This window comes from Lagenorhynchus albirostris, chromosome 15, assembly GCF_949774975.1.
Source record: "Lagenorhynchus albirostris chromosome 15, mLagAlb1.1, whole genome shotgun sequence".
In the NCBI taxonomy this organism is placed as follows: domain Eukaryota; kingdom Metazoa; phylum Chordata; class Mammalia; order Artiodactyla; family Delphinidae; genus Lagenorhynchus; species Lagenorhynchus albirostris.
In genome coordinates, this window is record NC_083109.1 from 57,469,905 (window position 1) to 57,497,554 (window position 27,650).

General features: G+C 43.8%; 1 protein-coding gene across 2 annotated transcripts in view; it reads right to left on the reverse strand.

Moving 5' to 3' along the window:
• GRIN2A (glutamate ionotropic receptor NMDA type subunit 2A) overlaps positions 1-27,650 on the reverse strand; it is a 364,835-nt gene that overhangs the window by 21,367 nt on the left and 315,818 nt on the right. For both annotated transcript variants that reach the window (XM_060122862.1, XM_060122863.1), the window contains exon 10: positions 18,004-18,191. In XM_060122862.1, coding sequence (XP_059978845.1) covers positions 18,004-18,191 — 188 coding nt within the window. The remainder of the gene's footprint in view (positions 1-18,003; positions 18,192-27,650) is intronic.

A 27,650-nucleotide genomic window follows, 5' to 3' on the forward strand; every position in this document is an offset into this window, starting at 1 on the left:
TCTCTGCCCTCAGACTCGTCCTCTGCTTCCAGAGGGACTGCAGTTGTCTTTCAGATTAGATTTCATTCTAGTCTGTGAGGCTGTGTGAGTGCTAAGGGGATTGCTTCGGGAAAGGATGTTATAGCATGCAATGGACTAGCCTTCAGACTGCCTCAGCATTCCTCCTCCGAGGTCGGTTGTAAAAAGTCCATTTTGAACCTGTACCCCTTAGGTTTTGTCCAGGGCCTGAGAATTTGCTGAAATACATCTTCTAAAATCAGCCCACACATATACCCTTGCAGGCACACATCTACATTTTTTTTTTTCTTGGTTTCTGGCCAAAGCCCCTGACCCTAGGCAGTGATGGTATGGAAAGGAACAGTGTGTGGTTTTGAGAAGCTGGGTTTGATGTTCTGTTTCATTCCCAGTCAAGGAAGCGAATGCTTTGGGGGTCTCTGAGGACCTCATTGGGTTGTGCCTTACTCCCTCACTCATTCATTCACTCACTCGTTCATCCACTGTAAAAAGAACATTACTAAAGCACTTAGTGCGAGATCGGCATCTCTGTATTTTCACAGAGATGAATAACACATAGTCTTCGGCCTCTATCAGCTCAGAGTCCTGCTGGAGAGACAGTCCTGCAAACCAGTAGTTATGGCAAAATGAGACGACTGAATTTGCATAGGGCTGGAGGTAGCAAGAAACATGGAATGTTTTGCCATCAGAGGATGGTTCAAAATTTGGGAGAAGAAAGAAGCCATCAAAGGAGAGGCCTGAAGGGCGGGAGCCAGATGGCAAAGGACTCAGCTTTTGTGCTAAAGGATCTGGGGTGTCCTGGGAACAGTGGAGCCATTGGATGAGACTAGCTGTATGCCTGGTAGACCCAAGATTCTTCACTTGCTGTCCATGTTTTTGCAGTCCTGGCCTGTAATTGGAAACCACGTGTAAGATTGGCTGTTACAAGACATGGAAGCAACCTAAATGTCCTTTGACAGATGAATGGATAAAGAAGATGTGGTATATATATATATATATATATATATATATATATATATATACACACACACACACACACACACACACAATGGAATACTACTACTCAGCCATTGAAAAGAATGAAATAATGCCATTTGTAGCAACATGGACGGATCTAGAGATTGTCATACTGAGTGAAGTAAGTCAGACAGAGAAAGAGAAATATCGAATGATATCCTTTATATGCGGAATCTAAAAAGAAATGATACAAATGAACTTACTTACAAAACAGAAACAGACTCACAGACTTAGAGAACGAACTTATGGTTACCAGGAGGGAAGGTGGGGGGAAGGGACAGTTAGGGAGTTTGGGATCGACATGTACACACTGCTATATTTAAAACAGATAACCAACAAGGACCTACTGTATAGCATGGGGAACTCTGCTCAATATTATGTGGCAGCCTGGATGGGAGGGGAGTTTGGGGGAGAATGGATGCATGTGTATGTATGGCTGAGTCCCTCTGCTGTGCACCTGAAACTATCACAACATTGTTAATCGGCTATACTCTGATATAAAATAAAAAGTTAAAAAAAAAAAAGATTGGCTGTTACAGGTGGGTGAGGAATGGCAAATTTGAACAATGGTGCTATAGTGTGCAAGAAGGTCACCAGTAAATTCTATCCTAGTGATACAGATCTGTCAGGGTCCTCCCCTGGTCTCAGAGGCAGGCAGTACAGGCAGACTAAACTCTCCTGCTCCCAGGCTTTGAAGTGACTGGGAGAAAGTCACCTGTAAGAAATTGCTGATGAGGATCCATTGTAAAATGTTATTAATATCACCACCACCCATAACAATTTACACTGGATCTACCTGTTGCATGGTATCGTGCTGAAAACTTGGCAATGGCTATCTTTGGGGTCCAGCTCAGAGGTCTCCACCTCCAGGAAGTCTTCCCTGAATGCACAGGGATGTGAGTATGAGACTATGTTTTCTCCTTCCATGACATCTTGGATATCTCCTCAATAGAGAACCTGTCACACTGGAATATAACTGCCACTTGCTTCTAAGTTCTCCCCATTGGGAGGTGAGTTTATTCAGGGTGGGGATCTTGTCGTCTTCTTCCTGTATCCCCAGTCCCTGGCACAGGAATTGGCACATAGTAGGTGGTCCATAAAACTGTGTTGACTGTAGATGACACAAGTCTCCTCTCCTTGATCAGCTTGTGATTTACTGGTCCGAGGATCAGCAAGAGCTAGGGAGAGGAAGGAATCTGTGAAACCCCAGGCAAAGGGGTCAGGAATAGTTTCTGAAACACAGAAATCAAGGCTGACTCTTGGGGAAAGCAAGTTCCAATCAAAGATGCCAGTGATAGAGTCCAGTGGGCCCCCCCAGAGATGCACCTTCCGTCTACAGCCTAAAGGCGTCAGGGGGATGTTGCTGCTGATCCCATTAGGGTTTGCTGTGAACACTGAGAGGGAAACTGACCCTGTTTCAATCCTGTTTCATGTCTTTCCCCAGGGACCGGCCACTTTGGGTTTCTGAGAAGCCCGAATGGAATTGGAAATGGCAAGGGAACAACTTGCTTTGTAGAAAATATAGGGCACCCTCATCAACAGGCTTATGTTCTCAGTGAGAACAGATCCGGTCTCTGTGAGCTCCGAGCTGTGGTCCTGGGAGTGATGGTGGTTGGGGGGCTGCAGCACTGAGACCAAGTCCTTTCCTTACCAGTTGCCCTGGAAGGAAGCTGCTGGTCAGAGCTGGGATGTAGTCTGTGGCTTTGGAACAGAGTGAGGTCAGCCAGACCTTCTGATCACTGACCTTGGGGCCTTGCTTCGCTACCACACTCTAGATTAAAAGCCAGATGACCTTGGATCTGGAAATAATGGCATTCCAGAGCCTAGGACCTCTGTATCCATGATCTCTAAATTGAACAATTTGCTAGAGAGAAAAAAGTACCTTTGGGGGGAGGAGAGGAATAGTACAAGATTCTGGACACAAATAGACTGAATTTGGAAGATAAATCTCCCTTATTTAAATGTCAGAATATTCCATTTCTGTATAATGCTGAGAAGTCACAAAACCAAAATAAAAATAGGGCTAGGCTTAAATGTACCCAGTTAGATGCAGACACGGGCTGTCTTTGCCATAAATGTTTTAGCACCACCTTCCAACTGAGGTCTCTGCTCTGCGGATGGAGCTCAAGTGTTGCAGAACTCACTGCTGCCTGTCGCCATCTGGCTGAGATTTCATAGGCCACCTGATCAGCCGTGCAAGTTGGTGTTGGGGAATTTTATGCACACAGGTCCCCAACCTGTGTCTCTCGAAGAAGAAAAAGGAAAAAGAGGAGAGAGGATTGGGCAACTCCATCAAGCATCAAACAACGTATATGGTCACAATTTTCCATTAGAGGGTGGAGTTGGCGAAATATAACTCTCTGGAGGAAGACTGCAGAAAAACGGCAAGAAGTCCAGGAAATCCTGTGTACCAAGCCCTTCTGGAGTCAGCTTCACACGCCTATAGATGGTCAAGTTGCTATAAATGTAAAGGAGTATGCATTTGCGAGCATAAATGGATTCATAGTAACTTTTTGACATTGCACATTTTCTCAATCAATAGTCCTCAAAATCCTATGACTCACTGTGTAAGAGTGTGAGGGCCTTTTAATATCACAGAAAGATCCTTGTGTTTTAAAAGGCTGTGAATGTAAGAAAAAAAAAGAAAAAGATAGCAATAATCCTACAACCCGTGCCAAGAAATATCTTCTTTCCTTCAGCAAGTAACATGACATCACCGCCTTTCAGTTCCTTTTTAACTGAAGTGCTATCAACAAGCTCTCTGAGACTGTAAAATCCTTAAGCAAAGCGATCACACCCACTGTCCATTTATCTGCATTTCCCAATGCCTAGGACGGTGCAGGGAGCTTAGTGGGCACTCAAGACTTGGTTGTGGCTTGAAGGAGAAAGCGAAGGAGAGAGTAAAAAGGAAAGAAGAGAGGAGAGAAAATGGAGGAGCAGAGAGGGAAGAAAGAGGAAAGAGAAGAACAGAAGGGAGAAATGAAGCCCTTATAGGGAGGATCCTGTACCTGTTGTCAGAGCTATCCACAACTAAAGCAGAAGACCCGGTTTCTCTTTCTGTGGAGCGTGGTGGGGTGACTTGGAGGGCTGGGCTGGGCCCTACGAGAGCTCGCCCATCCCATTTGATGACAGCCTCCTCTCCCTATTAATGGTGGTGGTGCTCCTCTGGCTTCCTCTCCTGTATCCCAAGTCTGAAGTACCAGACGGGGGTGAGCCCGTGGCCAGAGGTGCCTGGGAGAGTGTGTGGGGTAGGGGAGTAGTCAGGTTCAGATTCCAACGCAGGAGGGTGTTTGGGACAGACGTGACGATCCTCTCGTCCCATTCCGCTACGATGCAGCTGAAGTCAAGATAAAGAAGCTGGGAATGGAATCTGGGTCTTTCAGCTGTTGGCTATGATCATACAACAACAACCAACCACACAGACCCTGAGGAACACACCGAGGATTCAGTTATACAAGCCTGCTTTGCCTCTCTCACGGAAGGTAGAAACAGGGCACTCAGAAATTAAAGGAGGGGGGAGGGATAAATTAGGAGGTTGGGATTAACATAAACACACAACTATATATAAAATAGATAACCAACAAGGGCCTACTGTATAGCAGTAGGGAACTCTACTCAATATTCTGTAATGACCTGTATGGGAAAAGAAGCTGAAAAAGAATGGATATATGTATATGTATAACTGAACCACTTTGCTGTACACCTGAAACTAACACAACATTGTAAATCAACTATACCCCAATATAAAATAAAAATTAAATTAGAAAAATTAAAGAACAACAAAAAAATAAATTAGGGGAGCCACATGCACTGCTGGTGGGAATGTAAATTGGTTGTACTTCTTCTGAAAACTTTAGAAGTATCTACTGAAGTGGAGTATATGTACATCCTATGGCCCAGCAGTTTCATTCCCTGGTGTATTCCCCAACAATTAAGTGCCTACATGAACCAAAAATATGTGCAAGTATGTTCAAAGAAGACAAAAATGAGAAATAACACAAATGTCTATCAATAGCAAGTGTATAAATAACTTACAGTGTATTTGTACAATGGAATACCATGTAGTAATGAAAAAAACAGTAAGCTCTGATTAGTAATGCAGTAATATGGACCCAAGACATAAAAGACACAAGTGAATATATGTTGTATGATTCCACCATTTATTTAAAGTTAAAAAGAAGGCAAAACCTACCCATGACCATGGAGGGCAGAATGGCAGTTACCTCTGGGAGCGATATTGGCTGTAAGAGGCCACGAAGGACCTTTCTGGGGTGCTGGTCATGTTCTAGGTCTCAATCTGGGTGGCAGTTACACAGATATACAAAAATTTAACTGGGCACTGAGATCTGTGCAATATAATGAATGTACAGTCAGCCCTCTGTATCCACGGGTTCTGCATCCCCGGATTCAACCAGCCACAAATTGAAAATTTTTCAGAAAAAAATTCCAAGAAGTTCCAAAAAGAAAAACTTTGATTTGCAGTGCAGCCGCAACTATTTACATAGCATTTACATTGTATTTACAACTATTAACATAGCATTTACATAGTATTAGGTATTAAAAGTAACCTAGAGATGATTTAAAGTATGTGGGAGAATGTGCATAAGTTATATGCAAATACTACTCCATTTATATAAGGGACTTGAACATCTGTGGATTTTGGTAACTGAGGGAACCAAAGGAACCAGTCCCCACTGATACCAAGGTTGACTGTATATTGCAGTCCACAGAAGGGGAAAAAAAAAAAAGAAGAGTGGCATAGTAGAGGTCTAAGGTGTTCTTCCACTTTGGGGGTCAAAAGAGGGAATAACAAGAAAGTGGAAGGAAGCTGACTTTCTAAACAGAAAATAAAAACCTCATTTTTAAAGAAATATGAACTTTTTTTAACAAAAATGTCTTAAAGGATGAAGGGGCATGAGCTATGTCAAATTCTTCCATATTATTGGAATTATTTAACAAGATATGTTTTACTTTTATAATTTAAGCCAGAGGTCAGCAATCTTTTTCTGTAAAGGGCTAATTAGTAAATATTTTCAGCTTTACAAGCCATATAGTGTCTGTCACAACTACTCAGCTCTGACCTTGCAGCTCGAAAGCAGCCATAAAAACACAAAGTGCATGAATGGATGGGATGTGTTCCAATAAAACTTTATTTACAAAGACAGGCAATGGGCTAATGTGGGCCATAATTTGCAGGATCCTGATTTAAGCAATCAAAAATGGAAATAAAATGATTACAAAATAATATATATATGAACAAGAATAAATCCCAATTTAATCATTGTTATCATCTATGATATTTAGTGGGTACCTACTGTTTGATGGGTATATACCAATTATACTATTTAACTTGGTGAGATTGGTGCCATTACAATCCCCAATTGAAAGAGGAGGAAACTGGCCCTTAAAAAGGGTAAGTAGGGCTTCCCTGGTGGCACAGTGGTTGAGAGTCCGCCTGCCGTTGCAGGGGACGCGGGTTCGTGCCCCGGTCCGGGAGGATCCCACATGCAGTAGAGCGGCTGGGCCCGTGAGCCATGGCCGCTGAGCCTGCGCGCCCGGAGCCTGTGCTCCGCAACGGGAGAGGCCACAGCAGTGGGAGGCCTGCGTACCGCAAAAAAAAAAAGGGTAAGTAAATTTCCTAAGGTCATAGAACTGGTAAAGGTCAGTTCTTATATCTGAACCCAAAACCTTTGTTCTTAACTGCATGCCAAGCTGCTACAAAATCTATGATTTTTTGTGTGTGTGAAATGGTACCACCAAAGTTGTAATAAATTACCAGGATATACAAAACATCCACTAAAATTTGTATGTAAAAATAGTTAAATGCCCCCAAAAGATGAAAAGACAACTCACTTTTTTCCCCCATTTTCACCAGTATTTGAAGGAATTCAAATTAAGGCAACATTGCACCTCCTAAAATATCAAAACAAATGGTAACACTCGATGCTGCTAGGTTATTGTAAAATTGGTCCATTGATTCATTATTAGAAGCACTTTTCAATGGAGACAAACCTTTGGGGCATTAATATGAGACTACAGAGTGAGGCTCCTAGAGATGTTTACAGCCATTAACCCTTCAAAATCTACATCTAAGAGATTGTTACAAATAAACAATTCAAAAGAGAAAAACAATGGGCAGAAAGATGTTCATTCCAGCATTATCTACATTAGGAAAAAAATGAAGTGTTTAACGTTAGGAAAATAATGTAATGAATTATGGCTTAATAATGATTATGGTATTTTAGGCAAAAATTAAAATAACTGTGAGGACCAGATTATGTAACGCCATGCAAAAATGTTTAAAATATACTGGTAAATGAAAACAGTAGAACATAAAAGTGTATATAACCAATAATTATACTTATTTAAAGAAATGTGTCTGTAAGTAACAAGGTTCAGAAGGTAATATATAAATTGAAAACGATTATGTTAAGGTAGTAGGTTGGGGTGATTTTATATGTATATTATATTGCCTTTCCAAATTAAAGTGTTCAAAAAAATGTAGACTGGGACTTCCCTGGTGGCACAGTGTTTAAGAATCCGCCTGCCAATGCAGGGGACACGGCTTTGATCCCTGGTCCGAGAAGATCGCACATGCCTCAGAGCAACTAAGCCCGTGCACCACAACTACCGAGCCTGCGTGCCACAACTACTGAAGCCCACGCGCCTAGAGCCTGTGCTCTGAAACAAGAGAAGCCACTGCAATGAGAAGCCCGCGCACCATAAGGAAGAGTAGCCCCTGCTGGCCGCAACTAGAGAAAGCCTGCATGCAGCAACAAAGATCCAATGCAGCCAAAAATAAATAAATTTATTTAAAAAAATGTAGACCGAGAGGGATTTGAGGTCATTGCTTATCCATCCCGTAAATCCTACATAAGGGTCTGTGACATCAGTGTTTGACTTACCAGCAAACCATTCATTATGTTTCATTTCACCTTTGATGGTTCTCTCAACATTTGACTTTCCCTGGTTTGACTGATTCACTGCTTGTCAGGCAGGAATATGGCACCGCTGACCTTGTTCTAATCCTGGTGTCAGATTGATAATAAACACTGCAACTCTGGATCTCAAGAGACCTATCGGGAAATTCACTGTGAACTTACACAGATGAAAACCCTCAGAGCTTTAACAGAGAGGGAGAGTCAATGGCTCTCCAGGATATTTATGGATTTTATCTGTTTCTTCAGTAAGTGCCGTTCCATTATTATTCCAAATATGTCTCTAGTTAAAATTAGGAGGGAGATAAACAAGTCTAATTTCTATGGTACCATCTGGTCACAGGCCAGTGAAGGAGCAGTTAAGTCCTTTATTGCTACTCTATGCTTAGGATTGACACATTTCTTCCTTTGAAAACATTTTATTTCCAAATGAGTAGTTTGCCCTGGACTTCGTTTTTAGGTCATAGGAGGCTCAAAGTGACTTAGTTGCTGGGCATCAAAATGTTCATTTTAATCATCACCGCCTTTGGGTATATATCATCAAAGCTGCTATTTTGTGTATAAATGAGGTTTGGGTGCATGTAAAAGTCACCCACATAGAGTGGGAGCATTAATGAAATCCATAGGAAAAAATCAGACTCAGTCAACTCATCAGTAATGGTTTCCGGCCACATGTCCCTGGTGGTTTCCAATGAGACCACATCTGCATGTGTAAGGAATCAGGACAACCATCCAATCCAAACCTGGTTCCAGATCTAATTTAATCAATAGAAACACTGGCTCATTTTCTGCCCAAATGTGGGTCTTTCAGTCTTGCCTGCTTTTTTTTTTTTTTTAATGCTGTTATTATAGTCAATACATGACAATGAAATCTTTGGAAGCAACAAACACTTTCATGTCTATTTTGTTCATTTCTGAATGAGAAACATTCAAGCCTATTTGACTACTTCTGTTAACAGTCTAACCCAGTATCTCCTATGTTCCTTTTTGTGGTCAGCGTGCAGGCTGACACAGCTCCACACCATTTCTTCCTTGGGTTTTCACAATCACCAAGGTCTCTGGATATGGAAACTCAAGTAAGAGACCTGAGAGAAGGAGGATGAATAAAACACAGGGCCAACATCCAACTTCATAGACTCCAAATGGGTGGGGTCTATTGGCCACTGACATTGATATCCAGTACCTGCTAATCAGAGAATAAGCGGCTTCTAAATGCTAAATACTGTTATTCTAAAGAGTGGTTCTTAAGTCTTATTGTGCATTAGAATCACCCAGAGAAGATGTAAAAATGCCCTGTGGGGTGAAAAATTAGGTATCTGTACTTTCAACAGGCTCCCCAAGTGAGTCTGATGGACACAGAAGTGCCAAAAGCATCTTTGTAAGTAAGGTGACCGTGAAGGCAACAGAGCAAAAGCCTTTAAGCATTTTTATGTCCCACCACCTGGAGCTTGGAAGCTGCTCAGTTATTCTTTGTTGATGAATGTCTAGAGGGAGAACGAATGAATGAATGAGCAAATGTGTGAATAAATTGGGGGGCTTTGTCTATGGTCCCTGGCCTTTGCTAACTTGATTACAAAGTCTGTGATTTACAGAGTAGACTTGCTCAACCCAAACTGTGATTTCCACCTTTGAAGTCTCAATTTGATTAAAATACGTTTAGCAAGGAACGACAACTTTCTGAAATGCTGGGGATTTTGCAGCTCCGAGGATCTCTGTGGGGAGCAAGAAATACCAGCAACCAAGACGGTCCTTGTGAACCTGGAGAGGCTGCTCTGCAAGCCTGTGTTGGGGCCAAACATCTGACTCCTCTTAATTACATCCTGTCCTTGTTTCGTTCCTTCTCATCTCTTGCTTCTGGGTCCTGAGTTTTCCCCAAACTGCCAGGGTTGAATGATCTCAAAAATTAGGCTGAGTCTTTTCCCATGGTGCCAGTGCCTGGGGCATGGACAAGTCTCCTTCTCCGTGGAAAGATGGAAAAAACATAGGTCACTTTCTCTCCCACCCTCAACCCCTGTTGCCAAGTTATTTTGCCCAGTATCACCTAAAGGCGAACCATGCTGTTCCTTCAGTGAAAGAGGAAGGAACAGAGGCTGGATGCTGACCCACCTGTGTTTAAATCACAGCTTTGCCCCTTCCCAGGTGGTAACGCCTGCCTTATGAGATGTCTGGGAGGGTTACGGCAGATAAAGGAGAAGCCATACAGCATAATGGTTCAAACGAAGGCCCTGGAGCCTGCTTGCCCAGGTCAGACTGGCCACATACTAGCTTGACACATTACTTAACCTTCCTGTGACTCAGTTTCCTCAACCTGTAGACAGAGAGTTGTAATCATAACTCAGGTCATTGAATCACCGTGAGGACTGTATGAAATTAATACATATAAAGACAGATTATTTTATGACCCATAGTTATCCCTCTGTGTTACCTGTCATTATAAAAGTCCATAAAAATAACATAACAATGATAATGGTAGCTTTGAATGACTTCCATTTAGAGTCATGGAAGACTGTCTCTTCCCCCTCCAAGTGAGTTCCCAGATTCTCGGCACCTCCTCTCCCACACATCCCCCATCCTTATTTTGGTGTTTATCTCTTAAAATGGTCCAAGGCTACTGGTTGACATAGGGTGTTGCTGAGTCATCTGAGGACACAGGGGCCTATGTCATGAAGAACTGATGGCAGGGGAGGCCAGCAGGAGACAGATTAGACTTCTCCGAGGCAGGAGTGAGTCAGCCGGGGGTATGTGCCCAGCTCCACCAAGGAGCCGAGAAGGGGTAGCGGACGGCTGCCAGGCTTGTTCAGTGTCATCTTCAATATGGCTAATGGCTCAGATGAACAAACCAGCCTGCTCTAGATGCCCAGGCTGAATATTGCCTGACTAGTCCCAGCACACCGCTCTCTCTGGTCTCTCCTCTCCCCATCCTGCCTTTCTTTGCCCTCTCATCTCTCCTTTTCCTCCTCCTCTTTTTCCCTATCTCTTCCTCTGTCCTTCGTTTTGGACCATTCTTTTCTCCTTTATCCCTTTATCATTTTATTCCTGCTCTTCTTTCCTTTCTTCCCCTCGTATTCCCTGTCCCTCTTTCCTATCTGCCTCTTTCTTCCTTTTTCCATCTAAATCTTTTCCCTTCCCTCGGAAGAACCTACAATTTCAAGTCTTCTCTGCCTTTCTTGTCTTTCTCCAGACAGTCTACGACCAGGGTCATCATACTTTTTCTATAAAGGGCTAGATAGTAAATATTTGGGGCTCTGCAGGTCCTCTAGCTTCTGTTGCAACAACTCAACTCTGCCATGGTAGTGAAAGCAGCCACAGACAATACCTGAATGAACAGATGTGGCTGTGTTTCAATAAAGCTTCACTTTCAAAAACAGGCAGTGGCTGGATTGGAGACGTGGTCATAGTTTGCCAAACCCTAAGGAAAACACTCCTTCTCTCATTCACCTCCTTGATTACAAACCACAAACTCACCAACGATTTATGATCCACTCCGGTTCTAAAAGCCAGGGAATATCTAATCTTGCTGATTATCTCTCCCAGAAAAATTGCGTTAAAAAGAAAAAGTAAAACAGAGATATTTGCCTACTATAGCACACAAATTAGACAACAGAAGAACTTGCCTGTCTCATAGTGAATATGGGGGTCAGAGGTTTGGGAAGATTGTCAGACTGAACAGTGATTTAGTGATTACCGCTTTGGGTCTCTTCCCTAGAGACACCTGATGTCCTTCCCAAAGAAGAAAACATCCCCTTCATCAGAGAAGATATTTAATTAATGAAATAAGCCCCCCCAAAGTATATCTGTGGTGTTTTCAAATCCATTCATTCATTTATTCATTCATCCACGGAGTTTTATTTGAGCACCTACTATGTGCGAAGCTCAGGAACGAGTCCTAGGGGAAACGAAAGGGCAACAAGAATGGACGTGAAAGAATGTGCCCTCCAGGGACTGACAGTGCAGGGCACGGCAGGGGACAGGGGACGTGGAGAGGACAGCAAGGAGTAGGCGTCTAGTGTGTGCCAAGCACCGGCCTAGTTTCTTTATGTTTGTTCTCACACTCAATCCTTAAACAACTCCAATTTAAAGATGAGGAACCTGGCACTCAGAGAAATAGATTGGCCATGCAGCTAGGAAGTTGCAGAACCTTCCATTGCACCCCTTTTATGTGTTGGTTTGCTAAATGCCACAAGAATGCTGTAAGCATGGAGCTAAAGGAGTTTATAGTTTATAAGCATATCTAGAGCTGTAGTCTTTAAGGAAATGGAGGAGTACATGGGCTGAAGGATGGGTCAGATATCAGAGTAGGAAATGGGTTCAGGAGAAGATGTAAGAAGGGACTCCATTTTTAAAGGGGGTTGCATGGAAAAATCCACGCTTACCTGAAAAAAATTCCAAATGGTGGAATTTCAAATACTGTAGGCGGCCGAGCAGGGAAAATATTTAGGAGTGAAGTGGCCTTCAGTGATTTCCTCAACCCACACGCCATACCTTTCCTAAGCCAGCCCTAAGAAGACGGGCTGCAAAAGCCACGCAGAGACGTGCCCATCCTCAGAGTGGAAGCGTGGGTGCCTCACCACCCAGGCTGCAGGGGTGTCGAGCTCTCCCTGAGACTCGGATGTTGGCCCAAAATATTAAGCTGGGAAGCTGGATGAGGACAGTGCTGAGGATGTTAGCCACCCATCCAGTGGCTCAGAGCAATTTATGAGAATCCTAATTAGATACACAAAGAACTTCTGCAATCGCACAAACACCCTCGACTCTGGCTGGCAGCACGGGGTCTCTCACCATCAAAAGCCATCCTGCGAGCTTCAGTGGAAGAGCCGCCAACAAATAAAGGAATCAGGAACACTAACACTGACCCACCCAGAAGCAGGGAGGGGGATTCTCCACTGACTACCCCCCCGCCAGCACTCCCCCACTCCAAGACCTGTGAGCATCTTACCCTGGCGTGGTGCTTTCCAAAGCTCTAGAGTCTATTGCTGCAAGGTTCCTTATTGACACAAGAGCAGAGGGTGTGGTTCTTTCTGATTTGTTACCAATTTGAATGAGTCTTTAAGGCGATTGCTTGCAAAGTTGCAGTACAAAAGGGACAAAGGGAACCCAATGCACCTATCCAACTGAAATGATATAGATGGAATCTTGAAAACATTTCATATATGATATTTATCATATATGCCCAAGTATGATATAATCGGGGTCACTAGCTAGTTTTAAAACTGGGAGAGTCCCAGCAAAATAGGTTGAGTTGGTTATCCTAGAATACAATATGAATACAAGAGATACATGTGTCATATCTTTCAAATATTTACATATGATATCTATCATATATACCTAAACATAAGTGCAATGGAATACACCATATAAATAATTTGTAGAAGTATATGATAGGGCTTCCCTGGTGGCACAGTGGTTAAGAATCCACCTTCCAATGCAAGGGACACGGCTTCAATCCCAGGTCCGGGAAGATCCCACATGCCCCAGAGCAACTAAGCCCGTGCGCCACAACTACTGAGCCTGTGTGCCACAATTACTGAAGCCCGTGCGCCTAGAGCCCGTGCTCCGCAGCAAGAGAAGCCACCACAATGAGAAGCCGGTGCACCGCAACGAAGAGTAGCCCCCGCTCGCCGCAACTAGCGAAAGCTTCTGCGCGGCAACGAAAACCCAATGCAGCCAAAAATAAATAAATTTTTAAAAAACAATGGTTTCCTTCTATTTTCTCAGCATCGCTTGCTTCTGAATAATATTATTATATCATCTTGTTCTCCCTGATATCTTTTTGCTGGCCTCTATACATCGAAAGTGCTTTAACCTCTATGATCTTCCTTCTGACTCTTCAAATCCCAGAATCACATAAAAAAATTACGAAATCCATGAGATTGCTGGGGCCTAAGAGATCTCCTGTTCAACCTCCCCTTTGAAACCAGAAATGCCATTTTTTTTAGGTCCCAGACTTACTCATTCTTTATGTTCTCACTCAGCTGTCAGCTTTTAGGTGCCAGGGTGATAACAGGGACCCACCAGTTACTTGCTGGTCGCAGGATAAGTTAATGAATGCGGCTTTGTGAACTCTGGCCTATTCTTATCTTTGTCTAGATCTTACTTGTTTTCTTTATGACTTATTCTGTCTTTTCATTCTTCCATTTAAAAAAAAGCTGATATATCTCATATTTCTCCTTGAGCATTCTCTCACCTACCCAAGATACCAAAGAGTATATATAGGTATGTATATATATAAACACATATATAGTATATATGAACTCATAGATATATACGCATTATTACAAATATGTTCATACTTTGAGATTAGATATTTTAGTTTCATACATTGGCAACCAACTGGACTGTAAGCTCCTTGAAAGAAAGAAGGAAAAGACCATGAGATCGCCTTCTTGGAACATCAGTGCCTGAGAATGTGTGTTTCTCAGTAAACGTTGGGTATTGATGATCAATGCTGAAAAGTACCTTTGAGTGTCCCCACGGTGCACTCAACTGTTCCAGAAAGAACACGACAGTTAGACAGGAAAAGGAAGGAAAGGTCTTACTGGGACCCTGTGTGTCTCTTAAGGGAGATCAGTAGCCTGTTTCCTAGGGAAATGCCTGGCAGGCTTCACATAAGAGGTTTCACAATAACCAAACACTCCATTCAAAGGTTATATTTACACAGCTCATTAGGAAAATTTTTTATACTTTTGACACTCATTAGACTTGTAATCGTCCACCGAAGCTACTCTATAACAAGAGATAAACACTCCATTCCAGAGGATGAGTAATAATTGGGGACCGCTCAGCACTGTGCTCTTTCCAGGTCTAATTTCAAAGCATAATTAATCCTGCTGAAGCTGCATGAGATAAGTGAAATATTTACGCAGATGTGTTAATTCATGTATTTACTCCTAGAGAGATATTCAGAACTGGACACGCTTTCCGAGAAGATTATCTTAAGACGCCCCCTGGAGCAACGTCATTTTCTCTCCAATGTCTTTGCCCCCAGGCGGTCTCTAAAGATGAAGCTGTGAAGACACATTTTCCAGCCCAGAGAGTCTGACCAGAAAAGCCACGAGTCGGGACAGAAAACATCTCCAAGAATCTGGATGCTCTGCTCGTACAAAGAACACACCTCTGGCTTATCTGGATGCCTTTACTTTTTTTTTTTTTTAATTTGCCACAAAGAGGACATTTTCTGTTCAGCACCGCATTTCCATGATGCTAACTTGACCATATTATCAAAACCACGACGCTAACCAGGCTGTGCTGAATGCTGGATTTGTGGATGGACAACAACGACGAGGAGGGGGAGGGAGAGCAGGGTGATGATGGCGTTGATGGCGCTGGGGGTGGCGATGGCAACAGCTAGCATTGATTGAACCATTTCTATTTCCAGGTGGCTGTACTTAGCTAGCTCTTTACATAGAACCTCTCATTTTGTCTTCATGACAACCTTATCGGGTAAATATTTCTGCATTTAGTTGAAGATGAGTAAACTGAGGCTAAGAAAAATTACCCCTTTCACAGAAGCATTTGTAAATGGGACAAGAAATATTGTTCGCACATACACAATTACTTTTTCGTAAAGTATCTATATATCTCAAGCATCTGATTAGCCAACTTTGATAGACATCCTAGAGAACTGAATGAAACAAGAGTCTTACATGATCGACCCCCGTCCAGAGTAAGGCGCCTTAAGTAGAGACTGCCACTTACTCACTAGGGGACTCACAAGCCCACTGAGCTGAAGTTTCCTCCTCTGTAAAATGAGTATAAGCAATATTTAACTTCATAAAGTTGTTAACGAATATTAAATTAAAGAACACATTTAATGCATCCGGTATGGTGATTGGCATATTCTATTCCCCCAATATGTTGCTATTTCATAATAGATGCTGCAAGAGTGACAGCAGTGGTAGGTAGGAGTAGAGTTAGAACTGACTTATTTGACAGCTACCCATCATATTTAAAAGTTTCCTGTCAAATGAAATGCATCCTGACACCAACCATTCATCCACGCATGTATTTATCCATTCAATCCTTCATTGACCAGTTACCTGTCATGCTCAAGATTTTGTAGTGTTTACTGCTGGAAACAAGACTCTCGTTTACCGAGAACTGCACCCCACGTGGAGGTGCTTAGTCAAGCACTGTGGTGGAGGGGTGCTTCACTCCTCTCTGATGCCTTGTCATCTAACTCCCAAACTCCTCCCACACAAGGCAGAGTATACCTCCAGAGTATACTTTGGGCTTGGCCACAGGACTTACTTTGGACAGAAGGGTGTTAGCCGACGTGGATCTGACAAAGCAGAGACTTGAAATGTGCACGTGCAGGTAGGTGTTTTTTCCTTTGCCTTCATCATAGTCAAGGGAAGAGCTTTTCCCAGGTAGGTGCTGCCCCTTCAGCCTGAGACCCAGAATAAACATAGGTGGAACAGAGACCACAGAGATGACCCATGGTCTTGCAGCATCAGGGGAGCCACCACGGCCTGAGGCAGAGCTTTTCCACTCAATCTGTGCTCCCACGAGCAAAATACATGCTATTGTCGTGTACCTCTAAGATTTCACAGCAACAGCTGAGCAACACAGCCACAAATCACTATGACACAGCAGAGAACACGGCTCTTGATCTGAGGAAGGTACAAATGCCCTATAGGGAATTCAAAGAATCAGATGCTTTCGTTTGGGAGAGAAATATAAAGCACACTTAGATTTCTTGATGGCATTGTGAGAATCCGGGGTTTAATTCTGGGAGTAGAGACTGTAAGGCATTATGCACTTTGCTCAAATTCACACCAACCACAGCACTAACCTCTGCCCCTTTCAGTACCGTATTTGGCCATGGTGGTTGCCAGGCTGTCCCCTACCAGCTCTAGACAGGCGTAGCCTGTCCTGGCACCATCTCCGAATATAGCTTCCACCGTTCTTGAAGGCAGCTTCTGCCCGATGCCCTGAGCTTTTGTTGCCTACTCACACTTACTCAAGTTTTAAGGGTTCACCTGCCATCTCTGCTGCCTTTGCTTTTCCTGTCTCAGTTTTGGCAAGTCCAAGGGTAACTAGCATGCCATGTGAGCCATGAGAGGATTCTAAAACCCGTGCTAGGGAACAATGGGCTGCGGTGAGATCACCAGCTATGAGTACAGAAGTACCATCATCCCATTAGACTGTAAGCCCCGTGAGGGTGGAAACAGCCTTTTTTTGCACGATAGGCAGCCGAGAGGTGGACTGTAGAGGAAACCCATGGGATTTCTGCTCACTGTTCCCTTTATAGAGATTGGCTCGCCTTCATTCCTCCATAGGATAATAGTTGGAGCTGTTGTGTTAGTACAACGTAACCCCACCCCTTATTCACTCCTGATGTGTCCAAGAAAGAGTGCTTGACCCAAAATGCATCAGGAATCCTTCCTCTGGAATTTGAAATTTAGAATTTGGCAAATAGAGATTGGGACTTATTGTAGCCTTGTTACATAATGTCACTGCTCTAGAGCAGAGTTTTTTTAACCCTGATACTATTAACGTTTGGGGTCAGATTAATTCTGTGTTTTGAGATGTGGGGGCCTGTCCTGGGCATTGTAGCCTGTTTGCCAGCATCCCTCACCCCTGGCCTCTACCCACGGATGCCGGTATCAAATAGCCTCCCTGTCATGACAATCAAAAATATCTCCAAACACAGCCAAATATCCCCTGGGGGGCAAAATCCCTGCCCCGCACTGAGAGCCACTGCTCTACAGAGAGGACCTATGAATTCCTGCTGTTGAGGCCCCAGGACTGTCCTTCCTGGTTCCTGTTTTTTCCTCTGAACCTATTTGCTCAACTCTTTCTTAAATTCACTGAGATAGACACTTCTGCATCCTTAAAATAAACTCCTTTTAATTTACTGAGTTGTCTGTAATTGGTTTCCATTACGAGAATTGTGGTATCATGTGATCAGCACTCAATAAATACTTTTGGTGAGCAAACTCACCACCCAAAGATCTACTGGAAAGCCAGTTAGAAAACAGAGAATGTGAGGGTCTCAAGTCCCTCAGAAGTAGGGGGTCAACCAAGGTCTTACCATCACCCACAAACTGGAGCAGGGCCAGGTCAATCTGCCTCTTCCAACGGGAGCCTTTCTGGAGGGCAATTCCATAACCAGTGGTGGCAAAGATGTACCCACTTCCAATGGTCACCAGCTTGCAGCCTTCGTCCCTCCCGGCCTTGTAATTCAAGACCGCAGCATCATAGATGAAAGCGTCCAGTTTCCTGCAATGACAAGAAACCAGGGAGTCACGGGGAAGGCGAGGTACCGTCTCAGGGCCCAGCTCCTAAGGCCTGATCCAGCATCACACACTTTCTTTCACATGGGAGATGATGATTCATGACGGCTCCATCCCATCAGCATAAAAGGATCTATTTTTAATGAGGAGATAAAAGCCAGAACCTTTTCTCTCGAAGTTTCAAGAGGCAGTTAAATAAAGACATGAAGAATCCTTATGCCCAAGTGAGTAAACAGTCGAATTTGCTGGTTTGCAAGTGTTTGCCCTTAGCACTCCCAACAGTGAAGAGCAGTGGCCTATTTAGAAAGGTTTGCATTAGAACAAAATAAACCATTAAGGGACAGGAGAATCAGATGGTTTCGTGCAGGAAGGGGAGAGAGACTAAATAGGAATGATGTCTCTTCCTGCCCTAAGAAACATGTTTATGAAACATGTTTCATTTATATTATAAAAATTATTACATAATAAATTTTAGAAACCCAAATAATGCAGAAAATATTAAGAATACAATTAAAATTAAAATTGCCTATAATTCCATAACTCAGAGGCAACCTCTGTTAATAAATTTGTGAACAACTTTCCAAATTTTATATGCATGTGTGTATACACACACCTCATATACACACACACACAAACACACATACACACTCCTTTTAAAACAGGGGTTGGTAACTTTTTCTATAAAGGCAAGATAATAAAGTTTAGGCTTGGTCTCTGGTGCAACTACTCAGCTTTCTGTTGTAGCATGAAGCTGAACTGTGTTTCCTCAAAATTCATATGTTGAAGTCCTAACCCCCCAGTACCTCCAAATATGACCTTATTTGGAGATGGGGTCATTGCACATGTAATTAAGATGAGGTCATATGGAGCAGGGTGGGCTCCTAATCCAATATGACCGATGTCCTTATAAAAAGGGGAAATTTGGACACAGACGTGCACACAGGGAGAACGCCAGGTGAAGGTTGGAGTTACGCTGCCACAAGCCTCGGAACTACCAGAAGCCAGGAGAGGGGCCCGGACAGATCCTTCCCAAGTGCCTTCAGAGGCAGCACAGCCCTGCTGACACCTTGATCTCCGCGTTTCAGCCTCCAGAAGTTTGAGACAAAAAATTCCTATCGTTTAAGCTTCTCAGCTTGTAATGCTTTGTTATGACAGCCCTAGGAAATTAACACACAGCATGAGAGCAGCCAGCGACAATGCATAAATGAAGGAATTCAACTCTGTTCCAATAAAAGGTTATTTGCAAAACACAGGTTGGCCCATGGGACATAGTTTGCCAACCCTGTTTCAACTCTCCAAATATAATTACACCACGCAAACCATTTCACCAATGGCTTTCTTTTCTCGTTTAACCCCACACATAGTGAATGTATTTCTATGTCAGTGTACAGCACTCTTTTTAATTTTTTGGTACATTTATTTTTATTGAGGTATACCTTATATGGAATAAAGCACTAGATAAATTTTTACATATGTGTACATCCTTGAAATCACCATGCAGACTGAAGTAGAGAACATCACTATCACCTCAGAAGTCCTGTTTACCCCTCCCAGTCAGCACCCTCCAAAAGGCAAGCACCCAGTAATCCCCTCAAAGGCACGGCTGTGTCTAATTCATGACCTACATCCTTATTGGTGGGCATGTATGTTGTTTCCAATTTTTAAAGTTATTTAACAAGGCTGAAATGATCAACCTTGAATACAGGGGATGGATATCTCAACTCTAATGTAGGTAGGAAAACTAAATGGGAGAGTTCTCAACTTCCTGACACTTCCTCAACTTTACTGCCCTTCACTCCCTAACAAGAAGACATACAACAGTGAAGCAAAAATAAAATAAAATAAAATAAAATAAAATAAAATAAAATAAAATAAAAGTGGCAGGAAGAGGATGTCAAACGCTGCATCCTTCCAAAGACAGCTGCTGAAGGACTCCCTATGGGAAGAAAACTATTTGGAAGGTTTACAGCTGTGTTCTTCACTTTAATTTTTTGCTTCTGTAATGGTTAGAGATGGGGCAAGACTACAAGGCTTGTCTCACCAACAGAAAGACTCTGAAGCTTTCATCTCAGGGCTGTAGGGCTGGAGGCTTAGTTTTATACTCTGAGAGTATTAAAAGGGGATCAGATCATCCAAGTGGAAGAGGGGGAAAAACTGGGCATTGTCAACAGAAATGGCAAACAGAGCTGTCGAACCAAGAGGAAACACCCTTTTTGGACAGCCAGCAATGCTGAGACCCATGCAAATACAGGTTGGGGGGCTTTTAAAGGTTGGTTTATGTTATGATGGCAGTACGGCGTGTGACAGGAGCGGCGGGGGAGCAGGTGGAAGGGATCTGAGTTCTAGTCTACATTTACGTCTATGATGGTGCCACCTTGGAAAGTCACTTCCTTCTTTTGCACTGCTGGTTTCTCATCTGTGAGATGAGGTTGTCATTGCGGTCCTTTTGAACTGTGGCATCCTACGGTTCTGCAAGCCAAGAGTCACCTTCTGTCAATCTCAAGAGGGAAAGTGAGACTCTGGATAACGTGTGTACCCTGAGGACTTCAGGACAAATGGACAACATGTGTACTCTTAATGAAGTTGGGGTGCTTGCCACCTCAATACTTCATGTTGCCATGGAGATGGCGAGAACCGGGGTTTTAGTAACACTTTCTAAGATTCCTGCAACTCTCTTCTCTCAATTCCTCAAAAACCAAACAAATACACACACAGGTGCGTTTAGGTACATTCAAATGTTAAGGCCACCTGTTGGTATTCATGGGGTGAAAGCCCTCCCCATCCTGTTAACCCACCACACACTGATGCATTTCTGCAATGGAAATCTAAAACTGTACCTGGCATTCATACGAGAGTTGTCCAACAGCAGTTTAAATTCATATTTTACGGACAGGCACAGATTTCTGCAAATCATTACCATATTTCATGACAGATCTTCAGCTGAGCAAAAAACAGCCGGATGAGCCCAAAGAAAAAGGGAAGTTTTCTTGGAAAACAAAGTTTGCAAATGCAAGATGCCATCAAGTCAGAGCGAGGACAGCTGCAAAAGACAGTTAATTCTGAGCAAAGCAACCACACGCTGGCTTGTCTGGGTGGCTGGCGGCCACGCTCTTAGAGCGGTCTGGCCAGGGAGACTCTCTGTGGTCTCAGGGCCACGTCAGGACCACAGTGAGGACAACACATGAAGGAAACCACAGGGCCATGTGGACTGTGACTTCCGTCCCTCATTGATGATTCTAGAGAGCTGGGGTCTAAATGCAATGGCCACAGATACCTGCATGTTTAAAAACATCCTGGGGCTTACACAGCCCTCTGATAGACAAGGCCATTGTTTGCACAATGCTTGATAAAAGTGCACAGCATTTTACATACATCATCCCACCGGGGCCTCACAAATGCCCAGTAGGGAAATTTATTATTATTATTTTCTCCTATGTTGTCTATGAGCAGGTGAGGTTCTGAGAGGCTAAGGCAGCCTGAGCTCATCGGCAGTATTTCCGAACTCTGTACGCAAACCCTCTATGGCAGGATTGTCTAGGAGGACTTTCTACGATGATGGAAATATTGAGCACTTAACATGTGATTAGTGCAACTGAGAACCTGAGTTTTAAATTTTATTTCATTTCATTAATTTAGATTCTGGTGTAAATGGCCGCACGTGGCCGGCAGCTACTGAAGTGGCCGGCACGGTGGCTCCCGGTGGGCGGGGGAGGTGGAGGGAGCGAGGGCCCTGGGCTCTCCTTGCTCCGACTCAAAGACCTGTGCCTTTGATCTCTTTCCCACTGAAGGAAAAATGTTCCCATTGTTGAAAAGAAAAGATGTAAAACTCACTGACATCCTCAAGAGTGGGCTTTGTGTTCAAAGACTTGGAACAAGGCACCTGTATTTCTGAGCTTCATTCTTCTCACTGCAAAGTGGAGCAGACGTTACCTGCCCTTCGAGGGCTGTTGGGAATAAAGCGATGTTATATAAGGAGATGTGTGCGCAGTGCCCGGCACATAACAAATGCTCAAGACACACAGATGTGTGCAATTGAATTCAGATTTTACAGCAAAGGAGCTTACAACTTTTATGCATTCTGTGGGACAAATCCAGTCCTGAATACTTTATACACATTATCTCATTTCACTGAGTCCTTTTAACTGAGCAAAGATGGATGCACTACTGCCGTCCCCACGGAATGAGGAAACAGAGGCACTGAGAGGTAAAGTAAGGGACACAGCTGACCAGCTTAGGTAAGCATCAAAGCAGCATTTGGACTTGACACAGTCTGATGACAAAGGTCACAGACCTAACTACTCTGACCATGTTACCCATAAAACTTGTGGAATAAATGGAAACAGCTCTGTCTACTACTTTGAGATTCAGACTGGGGGTTACAGCTCTACATGAAGCCCAGCGTTATGAAAAAAGTGGAAGGATCAGACCAGAGTCGTCAGTTTCAAAAGATTTGGTGGGTCGTTCAGTTTCATCTCTCTCTTTCCCAGGAGATGCATAGCCCTGTAAGGTCTCGAGTCACCTCCACAGAAAACATCTCTTGCCCTCAACACATCCTATCCTACATGTCTGGGAGACATTTAGGCATAGATGGCCACAGCTTCTGGTTGAGGGTAGGGGGTCAGAAAGAGAAAAAGGCCACCTGAAGCCCAATTTAGACCAAAAGCATTCGGGGGATTGGAGCTGTGATGGTGGGAGACCGAGTGACATCTTAGGCTGCAGCGTAATTGGCAGCACTGGAGTTGGAACAACACAGAGATTACAGGCTGGCACGGGAGGGAAGAGCCCCTCAGAACTCAGAGCCATCAGCTGGAAGCTTAAGGGCTCACAGGGAGGGAACACAGTGACGCTTCTCTGCTTGGTGTTTTCTTCTCCTGCTTTTCAAGGGGAGATCATCTATGTCTCTGCCTTCCCAGCTCCTACCGAGCCACTGGCTGTCACTGGCTCAGTGCTTCTTCCACTGGGTGGGTGAGGCTCAAAGATCCGGTCTGAGAACCGTGATGGGGACAGAGGCCCTACCCAGCCCGCCTCTCTGCCTCTGCTCCCTACAGAAGGGCGAGCACTGCTCCAAACATTTGTGACAAATGAAACGACATCTCGGCTCCCCAGTGCAAGGGCTGGAACAGAACCGGAGTCTGAAAATTCATGCTGTGCTGGCTGTGTGATGTGCCCACCCCCCGCCAGGCATCACGGAGGCTGTGTGGGTGCTGTCACCCTCTCCCTGTCACCCGCAGCCCTCAAGGAAAGCAAACGATAAAAAAATGACAGTAATTCAGAATGAGAGGGGGAAATAAGACCTCCTCTCTGCAAATTTGCCAAGAAGCAAAGTAAGGAGGACTGTCACGTGAGCTCCATGCCACTTTAACCCAGCAGTTTCCTGCCAGATTCTTTGACAGCTTTGAAGAGCTGCCACAGCTTTCTGGAGTGTGTAGATCTGACCCTGTTACTTCCGTTGGTCTCTCCTGCACCTACACGATGGCCTGAATGTTCACTCCTGGCCCCAAGACTGTTTACCGGCAAAGCTGATTCTCCCTACAAGAGGGGACACCATGGCCCCCAGTCAAGGCATGGCCCCTTTGGGGAAAGGGACTTGTATTGTCAAGTGGCTTGACATTTCCTAATCAAAAGTTTCCGGCTTTAGCTCATCATCTCCTCATGCATGTTTTCAGATGCTCTCTGGGGGTCTCAGCACATTTAAAGGCTAATTATATAGTTAAAATTAATTATTCATTCATTAACATTCAAGAAGTCTTTAACTAGACATTGACTTGTTCTGATGAATTAATGAAACCAGAGTGTGTGTGTGTGTGTGTGTGTGTTATGTGTGTATGTTTTGGAGGTCTAGTCTAAAGCATTACTGAGAATTAAGAATCTCTTTGGGGACTTCCCTGGTGGCACAGTGGTTAAGAATCTGCCTGCCATTGCAGGGGACACGGGTTCGAGCCTTGGTCTGGGAAGATCCTACATGCCGCGGAGCAAATAATCCTGTGCGCCACAACTACTGAGCCTGCGCTCTAGAGCCCGTGAGCCACAACTACTGAAGTCCGCATGTCTAGAGCCCAGGCTCCATAACAAGAGAAGCCACCGCAGCAAGAAGTCCACGCACCGCAACGAAGAGTAGCCCCCACTCACGGCAACTAGAGAAAGCCTGTGCGCAGCGCTGCCAAAACCAAATAAATAAATAAATAAATAAATAAAAAAGAACGAATCTCTTTGATGAGAACTGAATGTATTTTTTTAGGGCACATCAAAGCCTCGCTAGGAGGAGGAGCACGTCAGCCAGTAATTCAGGCCAGTCAGCACGTTTGGGCAACTGTGGAACAGTGGACGGGGTTCAGGTCCACCTTTGCCAGCTCTATGAATGAGACCCAGTCATGGGACCTCTTCGAGCTTCGGTTTTCTCATCTGTAAGATGGGGGAATAGCTCATTCACAGGGCTGGATATTGGATGGATGGAAACGGGAGTGAAGGTGTTTTGGAAATTGCACACCCTGGTGCAAATTCAGGACTTTGCTGGGGCAGTGATGATGTCATTGCGCAGAGAAGCGATGGTGCAGGTCATCATCAAGCACCCAGACACAGGGCTATTAGTGGGTGAAGGGCATTCATGGGCCAAGAAGTGGTCCCCCTGAGGATACCTTTGAATGTGCCTGCTTGGGCAGGAGACACTCAATACATACAGAGATTGTACCTGACATCAGCACGGGATGGTCTAAAATAGGCTTCAGGAAAATGGCCTAGAATCACATTATGACTCTGAGTTTGTGAATACAAACTTCAAAGTCAGAATTGTACCCACACTGATGCACTTTCACTAAGGAAGCATTTTTCAGAGCAAAGTCTGTTACATTAATTTAATTCCTAGATCAATGTCTCGCATAGCATAGTTGAATTGTTTCCAAGTTTTTTGGAAACTACTTTCACTGGGATCAATTCTTTTGTGTTGGAATTTTATAAGGATTTGACTCATTGATCTGAATTTGGACCATAATAAATTTTACTAATTTATAACTTCTGCCATTTTGAGTTTTCTTTTGTGGGTATGGTTGCCACCAAGTCCAATTCTTCTGGGTCAAAACTGTTCAGAGAGGCAAAAGTGGCCAAGAAGATTCAAGTCGTCTATGGCTTTGTAGTCAATAACAAATTTCACTCTGTGTGCTTTTTGTTGTTGTCAATTTAATTTGTGTTGATTAATTCTTCCAGTAATATTCACTGTGAATTGGGTAAAAAAGATGGATGGTGAATATTTACTTTTTAACTGAGAAAATTCTGTGCAGTATCGTAAGACTGAGACAGAGAGAGGCAGAGAAGGAGGGAGGAAACGAGGGAGGCAAAAATACAGATGGAAGCAGGCTCCAAGGAAAATGGGAAGACAGTGAGAGAGAAAGAGAGAAAGGAAAGAACAGGAAAGCGAGAGTGAGGGAAAGAGACAGAGAAGGAGAAAGAGGTTAAGACAGAGAGGGAGAGAATGAAGAGAGGGAGATGGACTTACAGGGAGAGACTAAGAGACAAGAGGGAGGGAGAGGGAGGCAGAGAGATGGAGAAAGAGGGAAGAAAGAAGGAAAGAAGGAGGGAGGGAAGGAAGGAGGGAAGGAGGGAGGGAAGGAGGATAGGAAGGAGAGAAGGAGAGAGGGAGGGAGGGAAGGAGGGAGGGAGGGAAGGAGGGAGGGAGGGAAGGAAGGAGGGAGGGAAGGAGGGAAGGAGGGAGGGAAGGAGGGAAGGAAGGAGGGAGGGAGGGAAGGAAGGAGGGAAGGAGGGAGGGAGGGAGGGAAGGAGGGAGGGAGGGAGGGAAGGAAGGAAAGGAAACAAGGGCAAACACAATACAAACATACAGTTTGCCTACTGACTAACAACCACAAAAACAGGAAAAGGTTAAAGTGATACAGAAAATCCCCTCTTCGTTACTGTTGAATTTAACATGGAATTTAACAAACTAACCTTGTCCAAGTTGGTGATAGATCATGTAATGCAATCTTTTAATTTTTCAGAAGAGAAAACCAAAGGCTGGAGGTCTCAGTCCTGGGTGTTCCACAGAGTCAGTGCTCCCAGACCTGTCTACCACCTGCCAAAGCAACGCATCCTCGAGGCACTGCTGCAGGGCTTCCCAAATCTGAGCGCATGTCCTCAGGTGGGATGTCGGGTCAGAGGAGCACTACTGTGGGGTTTTGGGTAAGTCTGTGCACATATCCAAACCTTGATTTCCCCATCTGACCAGAAGGAAAACCACCTCTCCCATGTGGTTGTACTCTGGTTGAAGGAAGGAATGGCTATAAATTTGCTTGATGAATTATAAAGCACTATGCAAATGCTATTCTTTCTTCATGTTACCACTCATGTTCTGCCATAGGAAAGGTATTGATTCCAGCTGACACGTAAATCTTTTATAGAGTTTCTAAGTAGATACTCTTCAAGGGTTGGGATCAGAGTAAACACTCTACTGCAGGTATTCCATGGTGCACAGCATATTATGAAAAATGCTCATGTTACAGAGAATGTTTTCTTTGTTCAGACTTTTCCTGAATGTTCCCTATGTGCCAGACACTGCTCTTTGCCTGCATATCTCATTTAATCCTTACAACAGTTCTAAGTGCAAGTTCCTAAGTTATGTTTCCGAAGTGAAGAAATCATACTTACCATCATCTTATAAACAAAAAAACCGAGATCTAAGAAGTTAATTAACTTGTCTAAGGTCCCACAGCTGAATGTTAGCAGAGAGGGAATTCGAATCCAGGATGCTGGCTTTTAAGCACCATAACCCACTCCTGGTAGTGACAATGATCCTGCTAAACTTGCCGCACACTAGGACTGAAAGACAGGGACTCTCAAAGGCCAGAAAATATACGAAAGTGAGAGACTGGGAAAAGAATCAATATTTAATGAAACCCTATTACGTGTCTGATACAGTGTCGGCTACTTTCCCTAAGTCAATTCATTTAATTCTCAAAGGAATCTGGGAGACGGGATTTGAAAGATGTGGGAAACAGTCTCAGAGAGGTTATTTAATTTGCCAAAGGTCACACAGTTGGTAATTATCAGAGTCAGAATATGAAGCTAGGTATTTCTCAGTCCAAAGTTGATGCTCTGCACGATGGGGTCACTCAGAAAATAAGTCAATCAATCAATCAATCAATCAGTTGAATAAGACTAACCTCTTCTAGAAGATATAAATACTCTGACCCAGAAATTCTACTTCTTGAGATCATTCCTAGAGAATTACTTGCAGAAGTGCCTAGAGGACTCATCATGGAGTTTTAACGTGCCCATATTACTAACAGCTCCCTGGAGGGAAATAGTCTAATAAACTGTGATGTATGCAAACCATGGAATTCTTTCCAGCTGTCAAAGAGAATGAAGGCAAAAGACACCTACAGATATGGAAGGCGCCTCAAACACATTATTAATTGAAAACCAAACTGTGCCTTACTGTTTGATAGCATGAATTCATAAA